This window comes from Panthera tigris, chromosome D2 (assembly GCF_018350195.1).
Source record: "Panthera tigris isolate Pti1 chromosome D2, P.tigris_Pti1_mat1.1, whole genome shotgun sequence".
NCBI classification, from domain to species: Eukaryota; Metazoa; Chordata; class Mammalia; order Carnivora; family Felidae; genus Panthera; species Panthera tigris.
In genome coordinates this window covers 59,295,045-59,320,367 of record NC_056670.1, presented here as the reverse complement: position 1 = coordinate 59,320,367, position 25,323 = coordinate 59,295,045, and the positions used below count along the sequence as shown (strand labels likewise).

Genomic DNA, 25,323 nt, shown 5'->3' with positions numbered 1-25,323 from the left:
TCACAGCTGCCGAGAGGCCTGGGAGGTCTGCCTGACCTGACATCTTATACACCCCTCCTCCCTAGGCTTGTTCTTGCTATGAGCTGTATGTTTCTGCCAAGGGCATCTGAGCTGGGTCTAGCACCAGGATGGAGAGGCCCGTGATCCCAGACCTGGACATATCCTAGTGGGTCCAGCCATAGCCCTGAGCCAGCCTCAGGACCACCGGGCAGGGAAGGGGCGAGGGGTGGGCTCTGGACCTGGCTACACCTAGGGTGTTGAGGGTTCGAGTCCTCAGCGAGGCTCTGTGCTGCCCTGTATGCGTGTGATCATGCGTGTGCCCCTGCGCACATCCCTTATCTCTCCTTCTGGCCAGGGTCCTCCCTGGTTCCCCGTTCCTCCTCCGTTTCTATCCTAAACCCCCGAACATCCTCTCTCTCACCAAAGGTAGGGCAGGTAGGCTTCTCACACATTCTGACAGGGGCCCTCTATCTTCCCCTTGAGCCTTTGCTCTGGCTGCCATCGTGCCCGGATTACCTACCCCCTCTCTGTCCTGCCTACTCTTCCGTGTAAACAGCACCTCTGCCGCAAAGACCTCCCTGATCCTAGCTCCTGTGGCTGGAGTTGGTAACCCTTCAAGCGCTCCTAGGGCCGCCCTGTCGGTCACCATGTGCCAGGAACTTCTCTTGGGACCCCAGGCTGAGCACAGGAGATGCGCATCAGAGCATCTAGTGGCATTTAGAATGGGGAGGGGGGCCTGGCTGCAGCCCTTTCTAGCCGTCTGCAGAAGGCACCGGTGTCCTGAGCACAGACTGGGCCACTCTGAGGGTACCAGTAGTGCCCACCTGGCCCAGGTGTGGCTTTGTCTCTGCCCCTGCCTCCACCTCCACCCCGGGGGGGGGGGGGGGATAGGTGGCCCTCAGTCAGGGTGATTACGGGAACTGCCCTCTTTAAAGTACCTGCCTTCTCCTTTGAAAGTATTACTGACAGATTTTTTTCATTTTCTTTTTTCTTTACCTCTTTAAGGAACCCTGTAATTTCTTTCTCTTTCTTTTCTTTCTCCCCCCTTTCCTTTTTCTTTCTTGTCCCCTCTGTCCCCCTGAACTCTTTGAAATTGGCTCTCTGCCTGCTGACACCAAACTGATACTTTGCGTTTCACTTCTCCTTATCCCTTTATGGCAACAGATGTTGAAATTTTGTATCCTTTTATCTGCCCGGCTGCCCCTTCCTGTAATTACGGTCCCCTTGTTAGCAGTACAAAGTGGGCTGCCCGGCTGCCTGGCCTTTGAGCCATTGTGTCTGAACACGTGTGCGCGGGCGGGCGCCGGGGGCTGTGCACGCGCACACACATGCACGCGAGCGGCTGTGTGCTCGGGCAGGGCCCTTCCCTCTCACCTGATGGGGCCGAGGCAGGCGAAGCATCCGTGGGCTTCTCCTGGTCTCTGCCACCCTGTGGTTACATTTGGGACCTATGTGCCTCCTCGATTCCCGCCCTCCCCACCTGAGTGCTGGACAAGGACAGCGCCTCCCTGCCCCTCCCGGAGCTCAGACCAGCTGAGCAGTACGCACCCGAAGGCCACCATGGTCTGGAAGCCAGATCCTGGGCAAATCGGAGTGCCTGCCAGGTGAAAACACAGGCCGGGTGCCCCAGCTCTACGCTGGCCCTTTGCCTCGGCCCTCCTGCTGCTCCTGTCACTCACTGAGGAATCACTCCATACCACAGGCTGAAATGTTCTCTTATCTGTCCTTTTATAAAACTTTCATTTCTCCTCTGGAACTCAGTCACCCCTCATACTGATAGCTGGATACATGACAGACTCCCTCCTTCACTGGGTGGAAAACTCCTTGAGAACAGGGATCGTTCCTTCAAAGTTGGTTCTGACATGTCCCCGTAGTTCCTGCTTGGCACAATGCCTTGTATACAGAAGGAGCTCATTAAATGGTTGTTGCTCAAAGAAAGGAAGAGAGAGGGGAGGGTGGGAAGGAGGAAAGCCTCCCGTTCTGAGTGACCGTGTTCAGCCAAGCTTATGCCTTCAGGCCCTCTGTCTCCATGGGAGCCGAGATGTGGGAAGGTGGACTGTCACTCTCCCATCCTTTCCCTCCTCTGAAAGCCACTGTTGCATTTTTGGGGCCGCATACCCAGGACAGATGTAGGAACGAGAACCCCCAGGATCTCCAGGGAGCATCCCCAGGTACCCAGTGTGTTAACGGTGGCTGTAAAATGGTGTGGGGGGTCACAGGCATTCTTAGGTGCAGGCTGGGAGGTGGATGGATACAGCTTCTCATATCTCAGGGCCCTTTAGCACAGGGCTCTCTGTGGGCTGCGGCTTGTGTTGGGAGCACAGGCAGGGAGGGAGGCAGGTGGAGGATGGGATGAGAGGACTCCGGCTCAGCAGGGCCCAGACTAAGGGGGTGGGGGGGGGGGGTGCCTCTCCCTGCTGGGACATCAGGGCCTTCAGGGTCAGCATCTACCTCCAGTGAGCTGTCCCTACAAAGATGGTGGTGGAGGGGTCAGGGTCTTACTAAATTTCCTTCTGTCAGGAAGCTCCTCCCTAGGCCCCTTCTTCCCTCTAGACAGAATCGCAGTGCAGCATGGTGGGTTGGGCCAGGGAGCCCTGGTTTCCTCACCTGATCACCCCCTTCAAGGGTCCCTGGGATGAGGCCACCCTCTGCTTGCTCCTTCTGCCCAGGCACTCGGGGGGCTCCCAGGGAATGCTGCACACAGCCTGGCCTCAGGGCCATGTCTCCTTCCGGCTGTCCGCCCCAGGCCTGCCCTCCTTCTTAGGCTCACAGGGGTGGCCCCATCTGTCTTTATCTTTCCCTGGGTGGAGAGAGAATTGTTGGTCGGGCTCGGGGGAGGCTGGGGTGTGGAGCCCCCCACCCCAGCGGCTCCTGGAGGCCCAGGCTTTGTGCGCAGGAGTTGGAAGGGAATGGACTTTTTGTCTGGCCCTCTGGAGTGACAGAGCCGGCCCTTGCTCCTGTCTTGGCCCAGGGCTCTGAGGGGCAGTCCTGTTCCCACACAAGTTGTGTGATAGCCAAGGCTCTGCACCCCCCTCCCGCCCCCCACCGTGAGAGGCCGAGAAGCATTCTTGACATTCTTTCCAGAGAAAAGGGGTGAAACGTCTGAATTTGGGGGTCACCATGTTATACAAATTGCAATCTAATCGTTTTTTACAAGAACACACTTGCAGTAAGAAAAGGAGCCCAAGAGGAGGGGCTGAGGAGACAGCTTGTTTTGTCCCCCTTTCCCCCAAAGTTTGGGGCTATTGTCAGGCTGATCTTGCTCCCTTCACAGGCGCTGTTGAGCTAGAGTTTTCTAGTTAAATTGGTCTTAGGGTGGGGGCCACGAAGGGCCCACGGTGCCATTTCTGTTTGTTTTCCCGAATCAAAGCCCCAGCAGGGCTCCTATGGCACTGCTGGGCTGCTATTTGAAGAGACGGGCCATTTCCCAGAGCCTGGTGTGTCAGTTTATGCTCTGAACTTAACCTCACGGGCACTGCACAACAGAGTCTTGAGGGTCCCAGGCCCAGAGGCAAAAGAAATTGTATCTTTTTATTGGGCCATTTAAAGTGTGTGTGGCCATTTCAGAGAATCGGAGAACAGCGCAGCAGCAGAAAGAAACTCCTCCGTCCCTGGCCAGGCTGGGCTGGCCGACTAGGGGCTTTCGGGACTTGTCCTGGCCTCCAGGGGTTGGTGCTCACTCTGGCCCTGGCGTCTCCTCGAGAAAGCAGGGTTCTGTGTTTACTGCAGACACCGGCATGATGCTTTCCAGTGGTGGCTTGAATGCTGGGGCAGGGGGCCCAGGGTGGCAATCTGAACTGGGTATTGATTGCCCTGATGTTTCTGGTCCTGATCCTGCTGACCCTGCCCGGCCCATGGCTGCCCACCTTTCTTTCCTTCTAAACCCTGGGACCAGGGGTAGGCAGGCAGAGCCACGCTGGGCTTCAGGCCCCCAACCCCCACTGCCTTTCATCTTCTGTTTCAAACAAACATGAAATTACTTCTACAGATTAAAGAGGAGAGCTCCTCAGTCATTCCTGAAGGCCTCACTAATGGAAGGGGCAGGGCCCCCAAATCTGGAAGGAGGGAGACCTGTGGAGCAAAACAGCCCCCACCCGGTGTGTACAAATGTCCAGAAGTACCTTCAAAAGAGAGGTGCAGGGGTGGGAGGGCTCTGGCCTGCCCAGGGTGGGTGAATCCTAGCTGGTGGCCCATCTGGGAAGGCAGGCCCTTCCTGGGAGCCAAGGTCAGTGATCCATACGAGACTGGGATCTTTGCGCAGTGGCTTTCTGCCTGATCCCTCTCAGGGTTCCCCAACACAGAGGCTGATGTAGTCCAGACCGTAAGAGGAAGACCTCCCTGAGGAGGCTGGGGGCAAGGGTTCTGACTGCCACAGTGCCCTTTGCTGGAGGTCCCCTCGCTGCCCAGGGCTCAAGGGGCAAGGCAAACCGGGCAAAAAGGAACCCCCAGCCTCCTCCTTTATTCGTTCAGTCTCTAGGGAAGATGGTGGCTCCACTGAGGAGAAGGGAGGTTGAGGGTCAGAGTCCGTGTGAGCCGAGAGGCCTGGAGCTGAAGTCCGCTTTCACACACATGGCTGACAGCGTCTGCCTCAGCCCTTTGGTGAACACTGCTTGTGAGACCACGACGTCCTCCCTCCCCCCCCCTCCCCAGGGCCTCTTACCTGGGTGTCCCTGGGAAGTGCTCAGGGCCTTGTTTCTCTTGTCATGCATGCAAGGGAGCCTAGCATCTCTTGGGTGAAACTGAGGGATAGGGCCTGGAGGGTGCCCCTCTTCTTCATTCCCTTCGGTCGTTCGGCAGAAACTCACTGCTTCTACCCGTTCCCTAGCCACAGGGATTAGCGGGTGCACTTGATGTTGAGGGGTGGTTGCTAGGGCCAGAAGGCCCCCCTACATGGTTGCTAGGGGTCTGGCATCAGGGCGAGGGGTCTGCCCACTGCCGCGGTCACGGAGGGAATTACACAGTCACAAAGAAATTGTTCTTCTCGGTAATCTGCTCTCGGCCACCGGGAGGGGCGAGGGTGGGGGAGCATGCTGGAGCCCAGCAGGCTGGGGGCTGTGATCACACAGGCGTGCTAGCCGCGGGCTGGGGGCCAGCCGGGCCAGGAACACCAGGGACCAGCCCGCTAAGCTGCTTTCTCAGCGATTTCTCTCCCCAGACACAAAGGTGTTTACTTGTTTTAACATCTCCTGGGACTCCCCTTCTCCCTTTGTGTGGTCTTTATCCCCAATGAGGTTTGAGCCCCAGATTACAGGCGGGAATTAAGGCATTGGACTCGGGCAGCTCAGAACCGCCTGACCTGCAGGATCAAGAAGTATAAAGTAACCGAGTGTGTGTGTGCACGGAAGGGGGGCCGGCCCCTCAGCCAGGCCCATTCTTCCTCCTGAGGAGCGGCAGCCAGGCAGCGAGCAGGTGTGATCAGGGGCTGCCGGGCTGAGGCCTTTAGCTGGGGGAGGGGCAGGCACTGGGACTGGGGGGACAGTGGGCACCCCAGGCATTTCCTCCCTGGGCCCTTTCCTAAGGGAGCCTGATTTTAGCTCAGGAGGGAGAGCTGCATTTCCTCAGGGACTGATGCCACTGGGTTAAAAGCAGATGTGGGGGCTGAGGGGAGGGGACGGCCGCTCATCCTCTACCCTGCGCTCTCTCCCCAGTGGGCAGCTCATGATGCACCTGGGCAGTGACTTCCCCCCAGGAGCTGGGGTGTTGGATGTCATGTATGAGTCCCCTTCCACACTTCTGTCCTGTGGCTATGACACCTACGTTCGCTACTGGGACCTCCGAGCCAGCGTCCGGTGAGTGTCTAGGCAGGAGGTGGGACGCGGTCCCGGCCCTCCCTCTGGGTGAGCCCCCAGGAGAAGGGACAGGTGGAGGCCAGTAGGAGCAGCCAGCAAGGTCAGATCAAGCTGAGACTCCTAGCTTGGCAGCCCTGGCCTGGGAGACCCTAACCTACAGGCCATGATTAAGAGCCTGGGAGTCATCAGCGTTCTCCCTGCCTTAGTTACCTGCTGCCTAAGTCCTGGGATGATGAGGGCATGATCTGGCCTGGGGACCTATACAGAGGAGACTTTCCCCCATTAAGTCTATTTTTCAAAAGAGTTTGCTGATTCAGCTTCTGTCTCCCAGCCAGAATGGATTTCTAAGACCCTTGGGGAACTGGGGGTAGAGGGCACCCCTATGCTTCCCTCTGACTGCCTCTTCCTGGACAGAAAGTGCGTCATGGAGTGGGAGGAACCCCACGACAGCACCCTGTACTGCCTGCAGACAGATGGGAACCACCTGCTGGCTACCGGGTCCTCCTACTACGGTGTCGTGCGGCTGTGGGACCGGCGCCAGAGGGCCTGCCTACACGTAAGAGCACTGCCCAGCATTTGTTCCAGGATGCCAGGATTCCCTGTTAGGGGCTGTGCCTGGAAACCTTGGGGTAGGGCTCTCCCCCTCTCCGCCTCGGGATGTGCTTGCCATTCCTGCACCTTCCCTCCCTGCAGGCCTTCCCCTTGACCTCGACCCCGCTCAGCAGTCCCGTGTACTGCCTGCGCTTCACCACCAAGCATCTCTATGCTGCGCTGTCTTACAACCTCCACGTCCTGGACTTTCAAAACCCGTGACAGGGCCACCCCAGCCTGTGGGGCAGGGAAGCCAGCTACTCAGGGACCTCTCCTGCCTGGAGGGTGCAGTGATACCTCCTCCCCCGCCGTGCCTGTGCTCCTAGACCTATCTTGGGCAATGTAAGGTAAAGGCTGCCGACTCTCAGAAATTTGGCATTACCTCCCAGGACCTAGCTGGAGAGCAGGGATCTGCTGCTTTGAGAGAATGGCTGAACCCAGCCGGCCCTTGCTTCTCTGGTGGCCAGAGCAAGGATCTGGCCTGGATGGCCCCCCGCCCCTCACCCTTTCTTAGAGCCGTGACAGCTCTGAGAGAGGTGAGGTGCTCCAGCTGGTCCCTTTCTGCCCCTTCGTCAGAAGGAGGGGTGAGGCTGCCACTATCCTGCTCTGGCACCGGCCCCCACCTCCTCACTCAGGCCCCTCCCCTTGACTGAGCTCTTGGGGCTCAGTCCTGGGACACTGTGGCCTGGTCCCACTTTGAAACTGAAGAGGGTTGAGTGAGCGCTGAGCCGGCCCAATTGCAGGCTGGCTGCTGGGACATGCTACAATGTTCATTTTTGTAAAAATAAAGCTTGATTGGTCACAGATCTGGTTCCTCTCTGGCTGGGGAGTCCTGGGAAGCCCCAAAAGAGGGAAGAACACATTCAAACTGAGGGATGGGCATGCTGGGGAAAGGGAAGACCTGTCTCGTGGCTCGTCTCTTTCCTTCAGGAAAACCTCTCAGTACTACTCACCCCTTTGGCCCCAGTGGTGGGGAGGATGTCCCTGTCGGGTATGGCTAGGGGACAGCAGAAGGGCTGTGGGGGAGCTAAACTACCACCCATCAGCACCCTATTCCAACACACACCCACTCTTTGCACTGCTACAACCCTCATTCTGGCCTGTTTCCAAGGTTACTGTATTTTAAAACTTCTCCCTCACTCACCCTTACCCTAGGGAATTCATCTGGGCCACTTCTGCAAGCTAAGGTGGCACAGGGTCTCTTCCAGCCCAGTCTTCCTCTGAGCCCAGCAGCGCCGAGCGGGCATCTTCCCCAACCTGTTTGCGTCAACTCTGAGCTTCCCCCACCTCTGCTCCATCTAAGACTCATGCCTCCCTTTACGTGAAAGGCTTTTAATGTTGGAGGTCCCTAAGGATAGAAGAGAAGGGAATGTCATCGCCAGCACCCTTCTTGGTGACGGGAGCATGGAGAGGTGGACAAGAGGGCAGTCTACCCGCAACGACTCAGAATGACTTTACTTAGGAGATAAGACCATGATGTGGGGGCTAAGAGCACCCCAAGGCCCAGTTCTCACAGAGGCTGGATAGCTCCTGCAAGGAGCTTTCTTGCACCAGAAAGGCCCAAGCCTCAAAGTCTCATGGGCCAACAGGAAAAGTCTCACCCCCTCCATGCCCCCGAGGTGTAGGCTTGGGGGGAGCTGCTACTGGGTCTTACAGTCCCCATCACTGCTGTGGGCTGTCTTCACTTTCTTTAGCTCCTTCTGAAGCTCTGCCTCAGCCACCAGGATCTCCTTTGGCTTCTGGTACTGTGGACGGAACATAATTCAGTCACATCCCCCCTCGGGGTTGGGGGGGCCTGCTCTGATGCCTTTATTTGAAAATGAGGAAACTGATGCCTATAGGGTTGAAGGCTTTGTTCAAGGTCACGTGGCTGAATAGGAGCCTACCACCAAAACCCCACCCAGACCTGTGATTTCCACCCCTCCACATCACCCTCTGTCCTCTTCCAGCTATGATTTACAAGCTCAGACCCTCCCTGAGCGCCCCCACCCCACTCTCCCCACACTGAAGTAGAGGTGCCTGTACTCTAACAAGCACACTCCAGGGGTTGGGATGGAACGGGGGGCCCCTATGGGAAGGGAAGTGGGCAGGGAAAAAAAGGACGCAGGGGCCAAGAAGTCTGAGTGAATCTTACAGAGATGATCAGCGTGCAGTTGGCATGAGCAAAGCTCAGCGAGGACTCATCCAGAGGTAGCTGGTGTCTGTCTAGGTCAGGAATGGAGAACTTCTTGTAGTACCTGTGGAAACACCAAGAGGTCACGGGCACATCCGGCAAGGTGACCCCCAACAACTGGGCAGCAGGCACCTCTGGCGCAGTTTCTACACAGTTCTTCCACAGAGCCACAGAGGAAGGAGGGAAGCCAGCCAGGACACCGGTATGTTAGAGCTTAGTGGCCCTAGACAGAAAAGAATGAAAGGCCTCTGGCCAGGCCAGCAGCTGAAAAGCAGGACCCGTCATGGTTCCTTGATCGGACCAGGGATTAGAGTCACCCATGCTTCAGGCTCAGGACTCCCAAACATACGCAGAAGAAGCCTCCTATAATACACAGCTCGGGCAGGCCAGGCCAGGCCTCCTCTGCACCCCAAGAACATGGGAACATGTATGGTAACAAGGGACAGAATAAGTATATCTAGAGATGTGGCCCAAAGCTGGGGACCAACAGTTGCCATTCACATGGGACTTCCACTGAGCGCCTCAGCTACTTTTTCCTCTTTTGGGGTCTTGAAGGCCCTGCTGGCCTGACTCTAAGAGAGAAGTATACTGACAAGGAGACCTCGAAGAGGACAAATCATGTGACTCATCTCAGAAGCTGGATCTCTGGCACTTGGACTACTTTGCTGGCCCTGAGACCCCCTCCTCCATTTTCACACACGGTCCCTATCATCTGCAGGTGTCAGCCCAGAGATTAATGATCCCTTTCAGTAAAAACAAACAAAACCAAAAAACCCAGAGAACAACATCTAGCCCATAATGTGTACAACTGGACTTTGTTTTACAGGAAATTTGACCTTCTTTACTGAAGAGGAAACTCGGGCTCAGAAGGGTGAACTGTCTGGCCTGGCTTCACAGCCAGTGGTCAGTGGAGTCAGGATTAAAGTTCCTCCCTCCTGCATGGGTGCTTATTACACCAGAGCACCTCATCACTAGTAACAGGCCTGTGTGGCCTTTTCCTCAATGGAAGTGTAGCCGAGACCCCGGCAGTGGCTGTCATACCCGTCGCCCAGGCATCACCGCTGCTGCAGAGGCCGTGTGGGCCGGGAAGGGCAGTGCTGCCCGCAGGTACAGACAAACAAGTGAGGGGCCTGGAGAGGATGGGGCTTTTAATACTTCCGAGGGGCCTGGCCCTTGTGGTGACAGCTACCCCGAGTCCACTTCAAAAGCCCCGATGCCCCAGGGACTCAGAGAGTTGACATCAATGCGGCACTTCTGTCCTGCTCTCCTGCCCAAATCCCTCAGAGTTTAGCCGAGGCTCTGGGGGCCGGGGTGGGGGGCCCTCCTCCCAGGTCCTCTGCTCCCGCCAAGGTGCTGGGACCCACGGCAGGAAAAGAATGTTTACTTAACGGCTGACAGTTCAAAAGGAGTGGGGGCTGGGGGATCCTAATGGCACCACAAGTTTGCTTTATTTTCCAAAGCTCTGCCCCAGGGAAAGGCGATCCATCTGCCTGCAAACTGGGGTGGAATGCTGCCTCATCCTCTGCCTAGCCAGCCCGGGCTGAGGGCTCTTCCTGGGGCCCTTGGGCTGACCAGCAAAGGTGGCAGACACTGATAATAGGGAGGAGTCAAAGGTTAAACAGCAGAGATTAGATGAACACAAAGGCTTGTTAGGAAGTGTTAACATCTTCCCTGCAAATATACACAAGAAACAGAACTGGGGGAGCAGCAGCCCAAGCACACGCAGGGCCTGTATAAGGCCTTACTGTGCAGGGCACAGGGACATCCTTTCTGCCCACCTGTCCTGTGCCAGGGGGGGCCGGGGACAGAGGGGCACATTCCCCAGGCTGGGACATCGAGACTGAAAAAAGAAACCAGGCAGCTTGGCCTCAATGGTGACAATGACAAGATCAAAGGAAACTTGAGGTGCGTGGCTTGCCTCCTCTCTGTCTACCCCCCCCCCCCACCTTTCACCATGAGGCCAGGGCACGGAGGCAGAGAGGTTTGGAGGATCAGCTTGGTCTTGAGTCTATTCCAGTGCATTTAGTTTACTGGCTGAGGTTACACAGCTTTCCACAGAGGCCCCTGCCGGGCAGTGTTCAAGGAGGTTCAGGGCGTCCGCTTTCTCTCCTCGGGGCAGCCCGCCCCCCTCTTGCCCCCATTCCCTGGCCTTGGGGGTTTGCCTTGAAAGGAACCACACTTGACTTTCTCATCAGTACCTGGACTAGAGAGGGACCCACTGTGCTCCTGGAAAAGTCAGAATGCTCAGCCTCAGGCAGCCCTAGGGAGGGAGCAAACATGTCTCAGGCATCAACTGTGCCCCAGGCCTTAAGCTGTGAGCTGGGGATTTGAGGAGGAAGAAGAAAGAAGGCCCTATCCCTGCCTGAAAGCTAAACCCTTACAGCACAGTGGTTCCTGGGGTTTCGGAGGACACACGACACTCCCCGTTCCCATCTCCCATTACTGTTTTCAGTCTCAGTCACACGATGAAAAGTGACATTTGTAAATGCTTATTCTGGGCCAGAATAAGCCCAGATACACACTGCTCTATACACACTGAATCCTCAAAACAACTCTCAGGCTGATCGCTTTTATTATGCTCTTTTACAGAAGAGAAAACTGAGATACGGACAGTTAGGTATCTTGCCAGAGTCACAAAACTGGTACACGAAGAAGCCCTTATTACAAGCGATGATTCCCCAAACCTCCTGACCCTCCCTCTCTCCACATCCTCTCCTCAAAGAAATAGACCCCCTGGGCTAGGTTCCTCGCTCTGTCCAAGGATGGACTCCTCTGGGCCCCAACTACCCTGCAGGTCCTCTGGGCACTGTAACATAGTAGCTCTCCTTTCTGAATGTCAGAAGTGTTCCAAAGACACGGGGAAGCAAAGGCTCTCACGATAGCACCTGGTCCCACCCAGCCTGTGACCCTAGGCAGGCCCCTTAACTTCTGGGCCCTACTGTCTTCCTGAAAATTCCTTCCTCAAATAAAGGAGCTGAATGAACTTTAGTCACTGAACCAGATAAACTTTAAGTCACTGTCAGAGGACAAGAACAGGACAACTCTACCTCTCTCAACCCTGAGCTGAAAGCATGGCTCCTTCGTTTTGGCTATTTCAGAAATGACCTATGGTACCCCACCACTCTCCTACTGTATCCCTTTCCCAATTTCCAGTCCTTTCCCAACCTATTCTCCCTTGCAGGGAACTGAGAGAGGGCACAAGATGCCAGGCCTTCAGGAAGAGACTCTGAAGAGAGGCGGAAAGTAGAAGCAGGCTTTGCTGTGAACAGTCATACGGGCCGTGCCCACAGGCACACAGGCTTCGCCAGGGTGGCCCACAGGAGCCTCAAGCCAGTCCAGCCCTTAGCAAATCAGCAAGCAAACCTTCCTTCTTTCTTAAACATCACAGCTCCAGGCAAACCAGTCATCCCTGCCTGAAGCAGCCCTTCCTAGACTCAAGATGCACATTCACCTACTAAGGCTGTCGGAAGTCCTACCAAAGAGAAACTTGTTTGATTCAGTTTCCTGAATTTATTTGACCACGGAATCCTTGTTTTTCTAGTGATGCCCATTAACACCTCCCACCGTGTTAGCATCACCAATGTCCAATCAGCCAAGTCCCAATTCCCAAAGAATTGCTGAAGACATGCTTCGGGTTGGCCACTGTGCTGGAAGTTTGTCTACGTATGATTTCATCAAATTGCCCAAGCAATCTGTGAGGCAGGTAGGAGTATTCTCCTGTGATACATGAGAAAACCTTGCCCAAAATACTATAGTTAGTACGTGGCAGAGACCAGATTTAAGCCAATGTTTTCCCACTCCAGTGCCCTAGTTCATTACACTTATAGCTGCCAGCTTCTAGGCTGAGGCTAAGAATCTTCTTTCTGCATAAACACCCTTATCAGGAATAGGCGGTGCCACACTGGGATTCTGGAAAAGCACTTTCTTTCTTCCTTGATTCACCCCTCACTAATATCTGAGGCCAAGGACATGATACACTGGAATCAATTCTTTCCAGAAAAGTGGCCAACCCAGTACTTCAGGGGCAAGGCAGGTATGGACAAAGGAACTCTGATATTTAGTAGGAACTACATTCCTGAGTATTAGAACTGGGGCAGGCACAGAACCAGCAGGAGAAAGAAGGCAGCAAATCAGAGAGAAATGCCACAGTGTGGTGGAAACTGCAGATGCCTGAGTGGGCATCCAGACAGTCACCAACTTTCCCTTTGCAAGTCAGTTCATCATGCTGACTTTATAGACGCAGTGACATAATTATTAACATATAACACAAGAATAAAAATATGTATCCTGCCCAACACCAGATGGTGTGATGATCAAAAAACAGACTTTTTAAAATTCTCTCTTTTTAAAAATTTATTTATTTTTGAGAGAGAGAGAGAGACAGAGACAGAGACAGAGATCAAGAGTGGGGGAGGAGCAGAGATAGAGGGAGACAGAGAATCCCAAGCAGTTTCCGCACAGTCACTGCAGAGCTCGATGAGGGACTCAAACCCAAGAACCATGAGATCAGACCTGAGCCGAAATCAAGCTTAACCAACTGAGCCACCCAGGAGCCCCAGAAAACACATTTTTAAAGTATCCTGAAAAAGCTGAGAGTATCCTGCTCAAAAGAACAGCCACCGAGTCCAATCAGTGGTAGTAAAGACATAAGACACATGACTGCTCCTGGTAGATGAAAATGCCACTAGACTCAAGAAAGAGCCAGTTAATGATTTAGCAGCCTTTCTCTCCTACCTCGGGCAGAAGGACCTGAGGAAGACTAGTCGGAACCAGGCAGGGCAACTGGACCAGAGGCTCAGTGTGGCCTCCCAAGTGGGCACTCACATACTTCTCTCCCCAACCCCTGCCCCTCTCGGGGCACTACTCCCATCCCACCTGGCCTCACCCATCAGTTCAAAAATGTCTCCCCACTGCCTTGAGCGCAGGAGCGGGCTTCTAGCCATGTTGCTCCTGGCCAACAGCGCCACCTATGGCTGGATCTGTGTAGCAGATGGGACCCAGCGGAACTGCCCGCAGATGAATTTTTTGGTGAGCTAGCTAGCCTCTCCTCTCTCACTCCCGGGTAATCACATTTCTGCCTGATATCTGTATTCGACAGTGACCTCTGGGGGACAAAAGGGAGGCAGCAGCCAGCTCCACAAACTGCTAGGCTGCAGATTCAAGTGCTATCAGAAGCACTTTTGTTCCCAGTTTGGACCCAGGGCCCCTTACGCCAGGGAATGCTTGCTGAAGCACGGAGTTTGTTTTCCTAAAGGCAATTTCTCTGTTGTCTGAAATTGCTAAATTCCACTTTAGGCACCGACTCCCGTTAATGATGAGAACAATAACGGGAACAAACTGCCTTTTATCTGAGGGCTTCAAAGTGCTTTATAAACGCAAACCCTTATTATTATGACTTTATATTTATAGACAAGGCCCACTGCAGGGGCTGCTGGCTGCATGTAGAGCAATAATCTTGAAATTAATTCATTCATCTCCACCCCTTCCCCATCCCCTTAACCCTGCCACAGTGAGAGGGTATGGGGGTCAGAAGCAGAGGGCAGACCCACGGCTGCACTGGGGGAGCCTGGGAGCTTTGCTAGTTCCCCATGGGCCTTACAGACCTGAGGGAGATGGGAGGGGAGGTTGGCACCACACCACCTGAGGAGAAGGACAAAGAGCTGGGTCCTCCTTATGCACGTGAAGCAGTGGATGGATGGATGGTGGCACCAGTGGCCTAAGCTTAGCACCCATGAGGCGTGCTGGGTGGCTTCACAGTCTGTGGACCAGTAACTCCTAAAACCCTCCAATTTAATGCCCCAAATGTATTTCGTGGGAGTTGTTCCTATACTGCAATCCCTCTGGACCAGGGCAAGACCAACCCATTACAGGGCTCTGCTCCTGTGACCGCTCAGAGCTCTGGAAATCTAAACAGCATCAATGCATTTCCAAGATGGTCAACCCAGAAGCAGCCCTGCCTGAATCAAATCTCCTTCTTGGCCACCTTCTGTCCCCTCAACCCCACATTTTGCCTACCCGCCCCCCACCCTCCCACCAGAACACAATGAGAAAAACAAAGGGAAGTTGAGTACCCCTTCTAAAACAGAATATAAGAGACTTCCAGGAGGCCAAAGTACCTGCCTACTGCCTCTCAATCCCGTGAGGGATAAGGTGTGCTGCCCCAGACTAGTCCTTTGAAGTCCTGTAACTGCCACCTCAGAGGGGTGTGCCTTCCAAAACATGGCTCCCTGATAGCCCCGACAGTGATGTCTGTCACCAGACCAAGTGCACCAAGGATTGGATCCAGCCAGGAGGTCAAGGTTAATAATCTTATAGCAGAACCACCTAAGATCACAAGTTAACAGCCAGGTGATTCCCTCAGCCCCTCCTCAACCCCAGTACGTGCCAGGTACCGGACCAGACATTTTTTGCTCAAATTTCCCTGCCCTGATGGAGCTGATTACTTTATTTGAGTTGCTCCTGCAGAAAGGAAGCCCTTCAGCTTTCAGCACCTTCAGGGCTTCAGTGCAGCCCTCCTCCCTCCCTCAGAGCTGGAAGAGGAGGCTGCTCTCCCTCTTGGGTAGGGAGCGGGCTGAGCCCTAACCCAAGGTCAAACCCCTCCCCACCTCGTGCTCATACACGAGGCAGGCTCCTGAGGCCACTTACTTTTTGTTGGTGGTTCTGACAACGATGCAGCGCTCTTTGTGGTCCACACAGACACTGTAGACATCCTTAGGGTAGGGGAGGTTTCGAATCCGCCACTGGAAATTCATCTTGGTGTCCTTGCGCATGAAGATGGGCTGCACAAGACAAATCCAACTTAAAGACGGCTCTTGGAGAGGGCGGGAAGGGATGGCTCCCTGCACTACCCAGGGCACACAACAGGAGACCCTCCTCTCCTCTCCATAGCTCCCTTCTGATGCTGCCACTGTGTGACATTCCAGGCCTGGAGCCCTCTTCCTGGGATGACCAAACCAAAACCCTTTGGGACTTCATTCAAGCAAACACTTCTAGAGGGCGGTGTCCAGGTGGGTATGCTGGAGACAAGAAGGTGAAGACATGGTGTTTGCCTTCAAGAGCCAGCAGCCCACTCCCACCCCAGCCTCCCCAAGACACCTGACAGATAGACATACATTGGCATTGTTTTCCTTGATGAATTCAGGCCCCGGGCTCCCTGCTCCTGGGAGTGCTGGCTCTCCCACCTCAATCTGCCACTGGCCCAGGGCTCCCAGGGTACTTTTCACACGCCACTTTCTCACTGAGGAGAGAAGGAAGCAATGGGATTACAGGGAAGGAAGGGACCGCTCTTACCCGCTGAATCACTGACATCGTATTAGATAACCGGTAGAGGATAAAAGTGGGCATGACAGGCCTTTACACCAGCTTTGCACACCCAGGCAGGACCTCCCAACTACTCAGTAGAGCATGTCAGCTTTGGATAACTTGGAAAGCCCCCATCGTGGATACCCAAACCAAAGGGATTGAAACAAAGCTCTGAAAGGAGCTGAGTGGAGTTAAGAATCCTCCAGGTGTGATTTCAAGTAAGGGAGGGATGTGCAGGTTAAGAAAAGAGTAGCTACTGGTAACGGGGAACATTTGGATCCCAAGAAGTGTGAGTTGAGACGTACTTTTTCCCTCTACAAATGTGCAAAGGAAAAATTAAGAGGGTGAAAGCTGACAGATTTGTCTCCTGATTCAGAAAGTCCAATATAGAAATTCACTCATTTCAGGTATACCTGGCTTACAACAACAGCCCAAGTTGTATTTAAACAAAATTTTAGGCACGTGCCATATTTTAAATGCATTATTTGTAGAAGATCTAATGTGAAATCTTTTGGAGAGCAGGATCACCCTTTTATAATGCAATCAATCATTTCTATTTTACCTTGTTTCACAACCCACATATTTACATAAGTGGTTTTTTTTTTTTTTTTTTTTCCAAGTAAGGCGCATACGGTATGGAAATCATAAGTGAAAAGACTAGCTTGGTGGACATTACCTGAAGCCCCCTGCCAGGACTTTCAGGAAGCCCACTCATCCATGTCGTCATGGTGCAGCCCCTGAGCCCATCCCTGCAGGGGTGCCTTCCCGAGCTCTAACGCAGGGGCTCCTTCCCCTTCCTGCTGCACCGGGGTCCTTGGCCAGCTTAAGTGGTGCTAAAGGCCAGCAGGCTTCCTGAAGCGTCGTATGGAGCTAAACAACTCAAAAAGTCCCTGGTTTTCTGCCGAAGTTACTCCTGTCCGCTCCTGTTTCTGGACTGGGGGGTGGTGAGACCTGCCGTCTTGATTCTCAGGATGGGTTTGAGACCTTTTGAGCGGCCGTGTCAAACCCAAACACCCTCCCTGCTCCAAGTAAGGCACGCAAGCTGAACACAAAAGTGTGCTGTAAAATTAGAATTTTCCCTTGAATATGTGCTTTTATAAGGTCTGCTGCATTCTGCAGTGTGATTTTATTATGTCTTAGGGCCAAAAATTCTCCCTAGAAACACATTTCCAAGTTTATAATGAAAATTAATAAGGAAGAGTAAAACTTGGAAATATGCTTTATAGGCAACTTTTTTTTTTTTTTTTTTTCCACAAATACTTCTACTCTCTTAAGTGAATGGGCTGTGACCGGGAGTGTATCCAAATCTATTCATGTAATACATCGCTTAACTGGAAGCCAGCCTTCTGGCTGTCTCACCGTTTTCTTTCTTTTTTTTTTTAAAGACACCTTGGGATTAAATTCTTTGCTAGGATGTAGAAGAAGGTCTTCCTACTCATTCCTTTATGAGACAAGAGCCAATAAACAGTTTTGGTGGAGTCCTTGTTATTTTCCCCATGTACATGGGCATGAATGCACGCGTGCAAATACACACTTTGTCTCATCTTTCTTGTCCTGTCTTTGTTCCTGAACTCAAGGACAGTTCCTGCGGCAACAGAGGACTGTTTCCACCTGCTGTCACTCTGATTTGATTATATGTTAAACTCAAACTAGTGTGTGCAAGGTAGCTCCCTGGGACGCTGTCCTATCTTCCCAGCTGAGCCAGGGCCAGTCCTTGGAAAGGAGACTGTCAATGACCCTACAGGGTCTGATAGGGAATAGATGAAGGAGGCAGTGCCTGGGGGCTTTTTCCTAAATCAGCAGGAAGCGGGCTGATGTCCTAGACAGCTGAAAGGGAGCCCCGTCTTTCAGGTGGGCTGGAAAGTAGAGGTCCTAAAGGCCTCTTTCCCCAAAGCTCCAAGCTTTGGCCCGCTTCCAATATGGATAATTACATTCCCCTTTCCTAAATACTCCCTGCAGCTTAAACTGGATGCAGGATTCTTCTTTTCTGCCCTAAAACACTGCAACATTGCTCTGTGGCTATTAAACAGCTGCCACGTCCCATCCCTGAGGAGGCTGAAGGGAATCGAGTGGGTCATTTATAAAGCCGGTGAAGTGCTTGGGGATGAAAGTGCTCAATATCCTCCAAATGCAGCCTGGGGTGGTTAGGCTGGCGGTCAAATACCAAAGCAGATTAAGCCGGTAATCCAAATGTAATCGCTGGGGGATGGCCTGCCCTTCAGCCTCTGCCCCCCTGGACATGCTGTGTTCTTCTGGGGCTGGTTTGATGTTCCGATCATTGTTATGGGGCCCTTCAGGTTTTTCCTCTATGACTACATACAGCACGCATTGTGCGGGGTGGGAATGAATAGCATTGAGAGGGTTGAAAAAAATATGACACTACTATGCTTATTAACACCGACTGGAAGAACTCTATCTTACACAGATGCACTATTGGCAAATTACTTTCTGCATTCTTCTAACAGAAAACCAGTTTATCCAATTATCAAATTTGTATAGTTAGCTGGAAAAATGGAAACAATTCCCATTTATGGCTATAATAACCCTGTCCATATTTTACTTCATAGAGTGCTCAAGCTGATGTTAGTTCAGGCCCTGAGATTGTTTATACTTAAAAATGAATAATAAACAGTATTTTGCAGCTGGCAGGGGTAAGGTGGAGTGGCTGGAGATGGGTAAGAAAAGGATCGGCTGTTCAAAAAGGGCCCAGTGGTTTGAATGGGGTGTTCCTGTCTGTCCATCTCTGTTCTGCTCCTACCAGCCCCTACTCCGGTCATTCTGGGGAAAACAAAATTTAGTAAGAAGAAAAGAAAGCAGGATTAAATATCCTCAACTCCCAATACTATGTTATTGTGGATTAAAGCATGGGCTCTTAACCAGGCAGACTCAGGCTTAAATCCTAACCCAGAAACTAACCAGCTATGGAATTCCGAGCAAGGTGCTTAACCTCTTAGAGGCTCCGTTTTTTTCTGACTGTAAAAGAGGACAACAGCGCACACCTCATCAGGTGGTCATGAGGATGATTCAGTGAGATAACTCACGTAAAGCACTTAGCATGGTGCCCGATAAAAGTGATGGTATTAATACCATTATTAGGTAAACTTCAGCCAAACAATGTTCTCCTCTCAATCTCCATTTCTGCTTCTAAGAAAAAAGGAGTTTGTAGGCCACTGTCTATTCCCTACCCGCCAAGAGGAGAAGTGACAGGTTAACGTGGGATGCTACAGATGAAGGCACCTAAACTTGTTTTCCATTTTAACGTCACGTCCAAGCACAACTAAGAGGCCTGGGGTTATTTGTTTGCCTGTTTTTATGGCCACAGCAGCTACAGCTGTTTTATTTGCTCTGAGTAGCAGAGAGAGGTGGTGCTGGGGGCTGGGGGAGAGTAACTCCAGCTAGTCTCTGGCCTGGCAATGGTGGTGGTTAGCCCACGTGACCTCTGCTTTCATAAGCTCGCCCCTGTTAGGCATTCCAAGGCTGTCACCCCCTGGGAGCGCTATAAATTACAATGCATTGTAAGGATATTACTACTGTATTGGTTTCCACCAAATCAGTGTCATATGCTAAACACATCAAGATTTTTAATAGCACCAGACTAAACCAATTGGGACTGGAGCCCAAGCAGCTCATAATAAGGAGGGATCAACACTTCACTCTGTGACTGAACATGCGCAGGACACACATTTTAAGACTGGAGACTAAGAAAATGCAAACCAGTGTAATCCACGTTGTCGGTTCTCAACATTTATGAGCTGTCAGAAAAAGGGAAAACGAAATTCCCTTGTCGATACTACCTGTCGATCAGGCCCAGGAAGAAATTAAAGTCAAGAAAATAACCCAACCCATGATTCCATCACTGGTCTTAGCATTTCAGGTGGAACTTAATAAAGAGACCAACTCCCTCTGCTGACAGCCTCAGGCCCTGGGTCAAAGAAGCAGCTACCTAGCTCTGGGAAGTCAGTTAATGCTGATGTGCATACCTGGGCACAGAGGATGAACAAACCAAATACTTCCCAGAAATCTGAGCTGGAGCCCCTATTCGTGAGCCTAGTCTTAGAGGAAAACAGTTGCAGGAATGAAAACAACAATGCTGCAAAATCCCCATTTCTACTCCCAACCCCTTTTGATTCAGGCATTCTCCAAGGTAAGGGTCAGATTTCACAGTGCCACCTCTGTGGCCACATGAGTAGCTGCTGCCTCTGATGCTGGCTTGCTCCTGATGTGGCTTCAGAAAACAAACAAAACAACTACAGTTAAAGCCTGCCCTTACCTCTACTCACTCAGCCTGTAAAAGGCTCACTTTCGGTTCTGTCTTCCCTATATAGTTGTCACCGACAGTTTCCCTACAGGAGACTTATGCTCTCATTTGTCTGGGGGTCAGGTGGAGTTGACTAGTCCAGCAGACACCCACTCCACCTCTGGTGTCCAGCCCTGACATCACATCATTCTCAGGAACAATCTTGCCTCAGGTTGGAAGTGTTTACCTGTGCTAGGTCACCCCAAGTGTTCCTAAGGGCCCACTGGGAGCCCTTGTCACTTACCAAGTAGTTCGCCTGACTTCTCATCGTATTCTTCGGCCATTTCCTTTCCATCTGGGAACAAATAGTGCACCTTCCTTCTCCCTATGCACAAAGTAGAGAGAGTCGCTTACCCCCAAGCTGCTTCTTGCCTTGCACCTTGCACATCAAGGGATCTACCTGGGAAACACCAACAGCCTTGGGCTTGGACATGAGAAACCCTTCCAGAGCTCCATGAACTCCTTGCCAACCATTGCCCACCATTACTTTAAGACATGTATGGGGATGTATTTCCTTTCCGCGGCTTTCTCTGAATGTGTCTTTGCTCTGCTGTTCCCTCTACCAGCAAAGCTCCATCCTTTTCATCTGTTGAACTCCTCAGCCTTCAAAATCCAACTCAAATGTCACTCCACTGGGAAGTCTTCAGCCACCTTGGCAAAATGCATCACTTCCTTATTTGTTTGTGCCTCCCTAATATTCTATTCATATCCGTAGTGGAGCATTTATCACATAGTATACTTTTTAAAAAAAGCATCCTGTCTCCCCAGGAACAGTGCCACATTTATCTTTTTCTCCTCAGTTCTTAAAACCAAGCCTATGTGGGGGCGTCTGGGTGGCTCAGTTGGTTAAGCGTCTAACTTTGGCTCAGGTCATGATCTCGTGGTTCACGAGTTCGAGCCCCGCATCGGGCTCTGTGCTGTCGGCTCGGAGCCTGGAGCCTTCTTCAGATTCTGTATCTCCCTCTCTCTCTGACCGTCCCCTGTTCACACTCTGTCTCTCTCCCTCAAAATAAATAAACATTAAAAAAAATTAAAAACAAACAAACAAACAAAACCAAGCCTATGTGCTCAGAATATTTAAGTGGGTTTCCTGACCAAGCACTCCTTCTAGCCATGCCATTGCTCTGCCTTCTACACACCTCTAGGCCATTCCTAGCACACAGCCACATAATGTTCGTCCTTATATGTTTTCTTCATGGTATTTACCTTGGTTATGATTTACATTTGTGTGATTCTTTGATTACTGCCTGTCTCTATCAGATAGGTTTCATCCCTCTTGCCTATGGTTTCCCTAACATCAAGCATAGTACCTGGGATATACCAGGAGCTCAACTAAATATTAATTGAAAGAATAAATGAACACTGATTCAACTTTCATTGAAAGAATGCAAGAACCCATGGGTGCCTGGGTGGCTAAGTAGGTTAAGCATCCAACTTCAGCTCAGGTCATGATCTCGAGGTTCATGAATTTGAGCCCCACATGAGGGCTCTCTGCTGTCAGCAGGGAGCCCACTTCAGATCCTCTGTCTCCTTCTCTCTCTGCCCCTCTCCCACTCACATTCTCTCTCTCAAAATAAACAAACATTAAAAAAAAAAAAAAAGAATTCAAGAATCCAGGAGAGTCTCCTAGCCCAACTCTTCCACCTATATAATAGTCATAAGCTGATAGAAGTAGGTTCCTTAGTGAGCCTAATAACAGGGGACAGGTACCCAACCTACACTTGATGAATAGGAGCCCCAGGGACCTTGAGCAGCTAAAGGAGTCACTATCTGATCTACCAAGCCTTTTCCCATCTAATTCACTCCTCTGGACACAGTTCCCTTAAGTCACTCCTAACTTGTATTCTGGGGAAACTCACCCCCAAATTTGCAGAGCCTCTTAGCATGCCCCTAGGTTATAGTGCCCTCAATCATCTGGATGGCTCATAGAGCTGGAAAGGGTTTTCCTGTCAGGAGTGGGGTACAAGGTGCTGCCTGTGAGTAGCTGAGGGTGTGGCCTGACCCTCTTCTCCCCCTGGAGTCCATCTTGAGTCCAGGCAGGGTGCAGTGCTTGCTAGTCGCCGGCACTTTACATGTTTCATCGCATTTGATTCTCACAGTGACCCTATGTGCCCCCACTATGTGTTTCATAAATGAGGGAAATTGAGGCATAAGGGTCATACACCTTGTCCAATCTCATAAAGCTGTGAAATGACAGACCTGGACTTAAGCTCATTTGAGGCCAAAATCCATGCTCTAATAACATACTAGGAGAATGTGCATAGCTTTAAATATTTGTAAGGTTGAACACTGTTCCAAGGGTTTATTGGTCGTTTCTAGTGAATTACCTGTTTAGGTCTTAGCTTATTTTATTTGGGTATTCATCTTTTTTTTACTGATCTGATTGAACTTTATATTAACCCTGAATCATATATGTTTCAAATATTCTGTTTCAATTGCCTTTTAACTTTGTTTACATTTTTTTTTAACATTTATTTATTTTTGAGACAGAGAGAGACAGAGCATGAACGGGGGAGGGGCAGAGAGAGAGAGGGAGACACAGAATCGGAAGCAGGCTCCAGGCTCTGAGCCATCAGCCCAGAGCCTGACGCGGGGCTCGAACTCACGGACCGCGAGATCGTGACCTGAGCTGAAGTCGGATGCTCAACCGACTGAGCCACCCAGGCGCCCCTTAACTTTGTTTAAAGTGGGTGTTCCCAGGGGCGCCTGGGTGGCTCGGTCGGTTAAGCGTCCGACTTCGCCTCAGGTCATGATCTCATGGTCCGTGGGTTCGAGCCCCGGTTCGGGCTCTGTGCTGACGGCTCAGAGCCTGGAGCCGGTTTCAGGTTCTGTGTCTCCCTCTCTCTCTGCTCCTCCCCTGTTCATGCTCTGTCTCAAAAATAAATAAACGTTAAAAAAATTAAAAAAAAAAATAAAGTGGGTGTTCCCAAACGATTGTTTAATTTTTATTATAGCCAACTATTTTTTTCCTACCCAGGAGTTGTGCTTAGAATATCCTCCCTTACCCAAAGATTATATAATTATCTGTACTTTTTTTGTGATGTTACTAACAAAAAAACAAAATCCTAGATGATGAAATATTTGTTTAGATACTGTCCTGTGACCAAAGGAGGTGAAAGCAGACACTCAAACAAGTATTTGTATACCCATGTTCACAGTAGTAATATTCACAATAGCTAAACAAGTGGAAGCAACAAGTGGAAGTGGAATGGGGGAATTAGTTTTTGACAGGTACAGAGTTTCAGTTGAAGAAGATGAAAAAGTTCTAAAGATGGATGGATGACTGTACCATAACATGAATATACTTCATGCCACAGAACTGTATCCTTAAACATGGTTAAAATGGTAAAATCTATGTTATCTGTTTATTTCTTTTGAGACAGAGAGAGACACAGACACAGCATGGTGGGGGGGGGGGGTAGGGGCAGAGAGAGAGAGGGAGACACAGAATCTGAAGCAGCCTCCAGGCTCTGAGCCATCAGCACAGAGCCCAACCGGGGGCTTGAACCCACAAACCGTGAGATCATGACTTAAGCCGAAGTCGGACGCTTAACCAACTCAGCCACCCGGGCGCCCCATATCTAGTTTTTAAAATAAAACCAAAACCACTGCTGTATGAAATAATGTCCAAAATCTTTAGCTCGGCATAGGAGATCTACCACAACATACTCCAATTTATCTAAATTCCCTCTTCATGCCCCACCATTTCTCCTCACTGCTCCTTGAGAAAAGAGCACTTTTATTCACCCTTGCATCCTAGCACCTGACAAGGTGTGGGTGTGTGTGTGTGGGGGGGTGGGGGTTGTTCTGACTGGGTGAGTGCTTCGGCCTCCCTGAATGTTCTGTCGTTCCCCTATTAATGAGGCATATACTCTCACACTGCCACACCTTTCTTTACATGTGAGTCATTCCTCCTGGTACAGCCATCCCCTCTTCTCCACTTAGCAAACACATATTAATTCTTTAGGACGTATTAACATCACCTCTTCTGTCAGGTCTTCTTTCAAAGAAACGATCATTCCCCCCTTTGTGCTCTCATAGCACTTTATAAAAGATTCCAACTTCTATTTAACACACACTCTCATTTATTTACATTTTTTCCCCTCTCTGCTCTAGTACATACCTCAGCACATAGTAAAAGCCTCCCTAAATGCGGCGTGAATGAACGAGCAAATGAGCAGGTGGTTTTAATTTACATGCTTCCCTGATTAGCCTCTGCCTACAGATGTGCGCCTCTACTGGTATCCTAAAAGCTACAAAAATTCAGATCTAATTCATTCTGGCTGCCAAGTGGGTCCAGGAAAGGGCTCTGAAGCACTGGGGGTCCTATATCCGCCAATCCTAGGGTGAGAGAAAGTCAAGACTCCATACCCCTATGCCCACCTTTTCCAGGCACAGTCCTGGGGCCCTTGCTCTGTTTTCCCTACAGAAAAAACATTTAGAAGTTCACTTATAAACATATTACAGCTGAAAAGGACCTCAGAGGTAGCCCATCCAGCTCATTTTACAGATACGGAAAACGAGGTCCAAGCAAGTAAAGAGGCTGTGATTTAACGCCAGAGTGGTAACTAGATCCTAGGTCTCCCGCCTCTTCCTGACACCAGGCTGCGTTCAGTAACAGAACCCGCGCTGACTGGACGGGGTGGGGAGGGCTAGGGCTGGTCTCAAACACTCTTGGATTTCAGCTTCCTCTTCTACAAAATGGGGTGGAAAATTAACAGCCTCTCGGGCAGCTGTAGGGAGCAAATGCCATAACGAATGTGAAGGAACTTATTTATTAGTAACACAATTCAGAGCTGGGCGAAGTGGTGTGGAGGAAACTAGGAGATGTCCAGAGACGCGTGTTCCAGTCACGTCATCTCTTTGGGCCTCAGTTTTCTCATCTGCCAATGAGGGACTGGGCCTGTCTGGCGGCCGCGGCCCTTCCAGCTCGACCGTCCCAGGCTGAGGCCCTTCGCGGAGGTGCCAGCGCGGAGGGTTGGACCCTGGGGGAAAAGGACTAGGGAGCTCGTGAGGGGTCTCGAGTTACCGTCCTGCAGCAGCGCCGTCTTCTCGGCGGTCCGGAGACTCTCCAACCAACCGGTTACCGCCATCTTCCCTGCGCCCAGCCAAGCGCCCCGGCCGCTGCCATGGCAACCATTCCACCTACGGTCACTTCCGGCTGACCCGGA

At 51.5% G+C, this 25,323-nt stretch overlaps 2 protein-coding genes across 3 annotated transcripts in view; one reads left to right on the top strand and one right to left on the bottom strand.

Moving 5' to 3' along the window:
• FBXW4 (F-box and WD repeat domain containing 4) overlaps positions 1–7,184 on the top strand; it is an 80,785-nt gene extending 73,601 nt beyond the window's left edge. Inside the window, 3 exon segments of the mRNA XM_042959754.1 lie at positions 5,649–5,789; positions 6,204–6,345; positions 6,483–7,184. Coding sequence (XP_042815688.1) covers positions 5,649–5,789; positions 6,204–6,345; positions 6,483–6,602 — 403 coding nt within the window. The 3' untranslated portion in view covers positions 6,603–7,184.
• Positions 7,185–7,816: 632 nt separating this feature from the next.
• DPCD (deleted in primary ciliary dyskinesia homolog (mouse)) lies at positions 7,817–25,314 on the bottom strand. 2 transcript variants are annotated; one of them, XM_007080185.2, is made up of 6 exons: positions 25,182–25,312; positions 20,397–20,477; positions 15,666–15,790; positions 15,199–15,332; positions 8,515–8,617; positions 7,817–8,125 (listed from the first exon to the last, which is right to left on the bottom strand). In XM_007080185.2, the coding sequence occupies exons 1-6, from the start codon at positions 25,243–25,245 to the stop codon at positions 8,021–8,023; spliced, it is 612 nt and encodes a 203-aa protein (XP_007080247.1). In that variant the 5' UTR covers positions 25,246–25,312; the 3' UTR covers positions 7,817–8,020. The 2 variants fall into 2 exon arrangements, with proteins under 2 accessions (XP_007080247.1, XP_042815692.1); XM_042959758.1 differs by lacking the exon at positions 20,397–20,477 and having other exon boundaries at positions 25,182–25,314.
• Between the last annotated feature and the right edge of the window lie 9 nt (positions 25,315–25,323).